General features: G+C 30.8%; 1 protein-coding gene across 1 annotated transcript; it reads left to right on the top strand.

Annotated features, from left to right (window-relative positions):
* Window positions 1–262: 262 nt before the first annotated feature.
* LOC130649033 (putative ankyrin repeat protein RBE_0319) lies at window positions 263–6,638 on the top strand. Its single transcript, XM_057455229.1, has 6 exons — window positions 263–436; window positions 998–1,280; window positions 1,737–2,656; window positions 2,734–2,782; window positions 3,023–3,075; window positions 5,333–6,638. The coding sequence occupies exons 2-6, from the start codon at window positions 1,024–1,026 to the stop codon at window positions 6,028–6,030; spliced, it is 1,977 nt and encodes a 658-aa protein (XP_057311212.1). The 5' UTR covers window positions 263–436; window positions 998–1,023; the 3' UTR covers window positions 6,031–6,638.
* The last annotated feature ends 357 nt before the right edge of the window (window positions 6,639–6,995 follow it).

Here is a 6,995-nt window from a genome sequence, read left to right as displayed (position 1 = left end):
AGAAGTAACAAGCGTTTGACGTCATCGCTACTAAGCTTTTTAAAGACAAACAAATAAAGGAGTGTCTTATCTGCGATGAAGAGCTTCTGAAATCAAATACGAACTATGGCAACAAAAGAGGTCTATTATTGCACTGTTTAATTAAATATTTTTATTACTGGACAAACACTGACGTGTCATTTGTAGTTTCAGTATTGTAAAAGATATTTTTGAAAACACAAGTTAGAAGAAAAAGTTTTGTATATATCTTATGACCTAAAATATTAAATAACTTTAAACGTTTACTATATACTTGGTTTGGAAATTCATTGTTTTACAGAAAGTCATATATTGCATTTGCTTCATATAAAGGCTGTTTGATGATAAGTGTAGCATTGTAGAAAGGAAACATAACGCCGAAAAATTTCAATCTAAAAAGTACTCGATTGATTGTGCTGTGAGTAAAACATTATTTCAGCCTAATATCTAAGTTTTTACTGTTTGTTGATTATGCTAAATCTAGGCGGAGTATACTTTTTGATTCATAATCTTGATTTTTTATTTCTTTTTTCATAAATAATATTTTGAATAACTTTATTGGAGTGATATGAAACAGAATCTGTGGAATTATCTTTACTTTAACACCTTTTTGGCAATTTCTTACTTTTTTCACTCTGACATATATGATAATTATTTTACAGAAAGCCATATATTGCATTTGCTGTAATAATGGCTGTAACAACTTTTGGCAAATTCTCACTCTTTTTTCTCTGACATATATGATAATTTCTGCTTGGTTGGAGTTGGAGTTCTTGACATTGACATTTTGCGTAGCATGTTTTTATCACCTTTGCTGATATTGAAAGATTGTGTGCTTCATATGGATTTTTTATCGCTTTACTAGTAGTTTTTTTTCATGCCACGTAAGCATTTTTCAGTGGAAAGCTGTTCACTCATAAATATACTAAACAATCTCACTTATCTGGAATTAAAAATGTGCTTGAATTTTATTTTTTAGAAGTATTTTCAAGTTTCTGTAATAAAATGGCTTTATCAAAAGTTGAGCTTGCTGCGTTGTTGGAATGCAAGATTTGTTTAGACACCTATCATGAGCCTAAACAACTGAACTGCGGGCACACTTATTGTCAAGGTTGTCTAGATGGTATTTTATTATTTATGGAAGATGGGAGTGCTGAACTGTCTTGTCCAGTGAGGTGTACTAAAAAGACAACAATTACTCACGAACAAACAACATCCTCATTAATGAAAGTGTTTACATTAACTGGCATTTTGGACAAAGTGTAAGTTAATCCTATGTACATAATACTGAACACGCTCAATACTACTTAGTACTTCTCTCAGTAATTGTCAGAATGTTTAATTTAGACAAACGCGCATGGAAATAACACAGACATAATTTTGTGAAAAAGTTTTTAGTTTCAAACATTTCAGTTACCTATACACAAATGTGGTTTGTATGTGAACAAAAAAATACAATTACAAATCTAAAAGCTCTTCATAAAAGAATAATAAACATAGGGAAATTATATTTTAAAGCAGAAATTTTATACCAAATATTCATATCGTGAGTACAAAGTGTTCAAAAAATAAGAAAAAAGTAACAAAAATAGCAGCTCATGGTCGTCATAAAATGTGTTTAGCATATGTCAAGAAAGTCACTATAATGGATAATAAGGATATATAATTTAGTTACATAGAATGTTTTTGTAAAAAAATTGATATTACTTTGTTCATAGCTCCCCTGGTGAAAAAGTTAATTCTTTATGTCATCAAAGTAAAGACTGCAACCAGATGATCAACTATTCCTGTTCAAAATGCAGTTTAAAGATCTGTGAAAAATGTCAAAACTTTCATTCTTGTTCCAAAAAATCATATATCAATGTCATTTTCAATCAAAAACTGCAAGAACTCCAACCATTTTGTAAGCAACATGACTCGCTTGCCAAATTTGCCTGTATCGATTGTGAAAATTTGTTAACATGTGTTTATTGCAAACACCGACAACATAAGAATCACAGAATTAAATCGATAGATGATTTTGGCCTGGAAGCCAAAAAGTGGTTTCAGTCGTTTATTACATCATTCAATGAAACAAAAGTGGTGTTGGAAAAGTTAACAAGAAAATACGGTGACGCTTTAACAAATTTGGAGAAAGAAAGGGAAGTATTTGTTCAAAAATTAAAAGAAAGAAAGTTAAAACGACTAGACGAATATCTCAAAATAATAAATAAAGAAGAAGAAGATCTATTGCGGATATTCGATGAGAAGTCTGAAGAATTTAAAGCAAAATTGACTTGTGATGGTTTTGTCGACAATAAGAAAGTACAAGAATTTACAGATTACGTTCAAGCTTTTAATTTAAAATCTCATTTTGAGTTAGTTACTGAAAAGTTGGAAATTGAACGACAACTTCGCAGGCTATCCTCGTTTCCAAGAACTATCCCAACATTCAATTCACATCTTCATCAAATGAACGAAGCAGATATTTTGTCAAATCCATTGGGCGAAATAAATATTTCAATAGATGACGTCACCACTGTTGGTGTAGATCTCAATGAATGTTCTGTTTATAGAAACTTGATTGATGAAGTTGAAACTCAACCCAACTATTCACAATTAACAACTGATCTAATGAACTTAGTAGAAAGTCTGAAAAGTGAGTTTTTCATTTTATTGATTAAAGTTTTAACATAAATTGTGCGAATTTTAAAAAATTTTTATTGTATTTTATAGAGTACGAGAAACCAATTGTAAATCCTCGTTCTGGAAAACAACAACAGAAGTAGGTATATTTAAAATCCTCTATGTGTTACTTGTCATCGTCTCTACACATCACCATATTGATCAGAATCAGAATTTGTTGTCATTGAACTGTTTTAAATGATTGATATATCATTACAACTGCTTCAATATTTCTCGCATACAATTGAAATATTTCTACAGCCTGTGTGTTAAATGTTTGTACAGATTGATAAAGATTAAAAAAATAGCAGCACTATAATTAAACGGTGTTTTTATTTAGTGATGTAAAGCCAATAAGTTTCCAGCTTGCTAAGAAGCGTTACTCTTTTAAAGGTATGAAGCTTTTTATGTGGTGGAGATAATTTTTCTCGATACACAGTAATTGTGGTATTGCTAAAAGACTATTACTACCTAAAACAGGTTGTATATGTAATAACGTGAGCACAAGTGATATAAAAAAAAAATCTAAAATTTACAATCAAATACACGAAGCTTTTCGTAAATAATCCTTACTTACCTGAAGGTGTTAAGTTTTATTTATAAAAAGCTTCGTGTATTTTATTGTAAATTTTATATGTTCTTTTTTTATATAATAATCCTACTATGGCGAAGAAAACAATTTATTGAGCACAAGTATTATTCCAATGCTATTAATTCTTAACACTCATCAACTTTGAAAGTTTTTCTTGTTGCTGTGTACTGTGCATAGTACTGTTCAGAAATGTACGCTAGGCTTTGGAAAAAAATTTTTTCACCAAAAATTATTTTAAGATAAAACCAATATGCTGAAAGAGATTTTAGGCGACAAAGACTGGGGTTTGTTCTCTTGCGGTACGCAGAAATTAGACTTAATTTATTCGTCCCTATATGTAGTTTTTGATGATTAACAGTAGTTTCAATCCCATTTCTAACCACTTGTAGTTTACCGTAGTACTATTACTCCAGTTTTCACCACTCGTAGCACAATAGATGTTCTTCTCCACTTCTTCCCACACTGCCCCCTAAATATTTATACTTGCTGCGCCAATCAAAGCCAGTTTGCCTACTTCCATTTTAATTCTTAACAACTCACCGTGTCGTTGTAATGTCACTTGCCACTTTTAAAATTTTAAAAAAAACTGTTTGAGAATCCGAATAAAATTGCCGCCCTAGATAATTCCTACTAATGATAATTCCTCACTGAAGAATCTATCCATACCCTCCCGTACAATTACTTCTTGCTAATATCGACTAAATACATGCCCTAAGCAGCGACTTCCACGCTTTTCTTACATATATAATTTTATAAGAACATGAGACTTTCCTTTCTGGCAAATACAAATAACAAAAGAACAACTTTAGGTTCAAATTGTTGTTTCTAAAACTAAGAACAACCTCATTTTCGTCGTAAAGTAAGAACAATACATAATGTAATTTCTCTTGACCCTCAATAACTTTCACCCAGAACCGTTTTTCTTTAATAATTGTCCCCTAGGCGCTTTTAAAAAAGAGTAGCTTGGAAAAGCATGTGGATTTTCCTGTTTTCCTTATTTAGTTTAAAATTTGTAACTCGCATTAGATATGATAAACTCGCACTTTAAAATTTGTAACTCGCACGAGGTATCATAAACTTGCATTTTAAAATTTGTAACTCGCAATAGATATTTTAAACTCGCAGTTTAAAAATTGTAACTCGCACAATGATACGTCAAACTCGCAGTTTAAAATTTGTAACTCGCACGAGATATGATAAACTCGCACTTTAAAATTTGTAACTCGCACTAGATATGTCAAACTCGCAGTTTAAAATTTGTAACTCGCACGAGATATAATAAACTTGCATTTTAAAATTTGTAAGTCGCAATAGATATTTTAAACTCGCAGTCTAAAAATTGTAACTCGCACTATGATACGTTAAACTCGCAGTTTAAAATGTTTAACTGGCACTAGATATGATAAACTCGCAGTTTAAGATTTGTAACTCGCACTATGATACGTCAAACTCGCAGTTTAAATTTGTAACTCGCACTACATATGATAAACTTGCGGTATAAAAATTGCACACTGTTAGGTTGCACCTAAAAAAAATCGAGGATAAAAACTAACAACGTTTTTCTTCTTTCAGAGGACTGTAAATAAAACTAATGCGTGCAAAAAATGGAAACATTGAACGAAGATGTCACCAAAGTCAATTGCGAACGCCCGCGGCAACTTTGTTTCCAGGGAATTTGCATTAATAGTAAAACAGAATATCAATTACGCACTTTATATTTTTACACTTAGTCGTATATCAGTTTAAAAAATGATGAGTTTAATTTTTATTATTTACGAAAAATGACATAACCCAAATAAACTTATTTACAATTATGTTCTTAAAGTTTTAATTTTTAGACAATTGAGCATATAAATGTTCTTAAAACATAAGAGGTTAGAAATATAGATTCCTATTTAAATTTTGCGCCGACTGAGTTTAATTTTTATTAATTTAGCGCAAATTTATTTCATGAGTCAGAAATGTGAGAAAGAAAGTATTCCATGCCAATAATTTTTATTTAAAGTTTACACCCTTGTCATTTTTGCTTATAATTATTACCACATAATTTGTGTTTAGAACTTGAAGAAATTATTGAAAATGGTGATGTCAAGACATTTCAAGCAATTCTTATTGATCATCCAAGTATCGTTAAAATGAGAGTTTATGAAAGAACACTGTTGATGAAAGCAGCACGTTGCAATAAACCATCAATAGTGAAATGTTTGATTGATGCTGGTAGCGATGTGTATGCTGTGGATAAACGTAAATGGAATGCATATCACTGCAGTGCATGTTATGGTCATCATGATGTTTTGAAAGTTTTAATTAATCATGACATCACAAACATTAACAATGTAAACATTAACAATGCCACACCATTATATTTTGCATCTGCTAATAATCATATTGAATGTGTGAAGTTGTTGTTGTCTATACCACACATCGATGTGAATATACGAGACATTTACAATAGCACACCATTACATCTTGCATCTCGTGGTGGTCATATTGAATGTGTGAAGTTGTTGTTGTCTATACCACACATCGATGTGAATATACGAGACATTTACAATGCCACACCATTGCATTTTGCATCTGCTTATAATCATTTTGAATGTGTGAAGTTGTTGTTGTCTATACCACACATCGATGTCAATATACGAAACATTAACAATAACACACCATTACATTTTGCATCTGCTTATAATCATATTGAATGTGTGAAGTTGTTGTTGTCTATACCACACATCGATGTCAATATACGAGACAAATAGAACAAAACTGCTTATGATGATACTCGTAATAACACTATCAAACGTTTATTACAAAAACATTAAAGAAATTAAAAAAATTTTCTGACAATTATACTTTTTAACTTACGTAAGCAAATTATTAAAAGCACATATCGTCTATTTTATTAGAACTATAGGTTATAGTAGAATAGGTTTCTTATTTATTTCATAAATTTACGTTAACAAATTTCAAAACATGTCTTCTTAAGAAGAAGAAGGTATAATTCATCAAATTTAGTTGACTAACAGAAGTAAGTAAGAGATGTTACCTCAGTAGTTTAAAAAAATGAACGGTTTGCGGTTTGTTTCAGAATTAACCCTGAGAAAAACGTTTCAAACAGAATTTGTTTTAAGAGACACCACTGGCTCTTTCTGGACTTATCGCCAAAAATTTAATTTAAACACCCTAGGGTTTGCCGTTATGTGTTATATGTTTTGTTAAGTATTGTTTTATATATCCTCGGTGTATTATGTAGTTGTTGAAAATTATATTTAAAATCTTTTTTTTTTTAATCAAGTACGTAAGAAGCACTAAACAAGTTTTCTTGACTTGTATATATCGCAAATATATGATACTCGTCACTTTATAATACCTCGTTTATCAATTCCACGGCTAAAATATATAGAACCTGGGACGATTTTTTGACCTTAAAGTACAATTATCCTGTATCAATACGAGAAATCGCATATATATGAGACACTCGGCACTTAGAAATGCCTTGTTTACCAACGCCACGACAAAGACATAAGATCCTGAGACGAAGTTGTTGACCATAAAGTACAATTATCCTGTATCAATACAAAAAATTTCAAATGTATGAAAAACTCGTCTCTATTAAATCCCTCGTTTGTCAACTTTACGGCTAAAAAATATCGAACCTGAATCGAGGTTGTTGAACCTAAAGTACAATTACCCTGCATCAATACGAAATATGGCAAATATACGA

This window comes from Hydractinia symbiolongicarpus, chromosome 1, assembly GCF_029227915.1.
Source record: "Hydractinia symbiolongicarpus strain clone_291-10 chromosome 1, HSymV2.1, whole genome shotgun sequence".
Taxonomy (NCBI): domain Eukaryota; kingdom Metazoa; phylum Cnidaria; class Hydrozoa; order Anthoathecata; family Hydractiniidae; genus Hydractinia; species Hydractinia symbiolongicarpus.
This window is presented reverse-complemented; position numbering and strand designations above follow the sequence as displayed.

Coding starts and splice junctions, on each gene's coding strand:
- LOC130649033 (XM_057455229.1), top strand. CDS start 1,024: ATGGCTTTATCAAAAGTTGAGCTTGCTGCGTTGTTGGAATGCAAGATT. Junction 2,783..3,022: donor TCTGGAAAACAACAACAGAA/GTAGGTATATTT, acceptor GTTTTTATTTAG/TGATGTAAAGCCAATAAGTT. Junction 3,076..5,332: donor GAAGCGTTACTCTTTTAAAG/GTATGAAGCTTT, acceptor ATTTGTGTTTAG/AACTTGAAGAAATTATTGAA.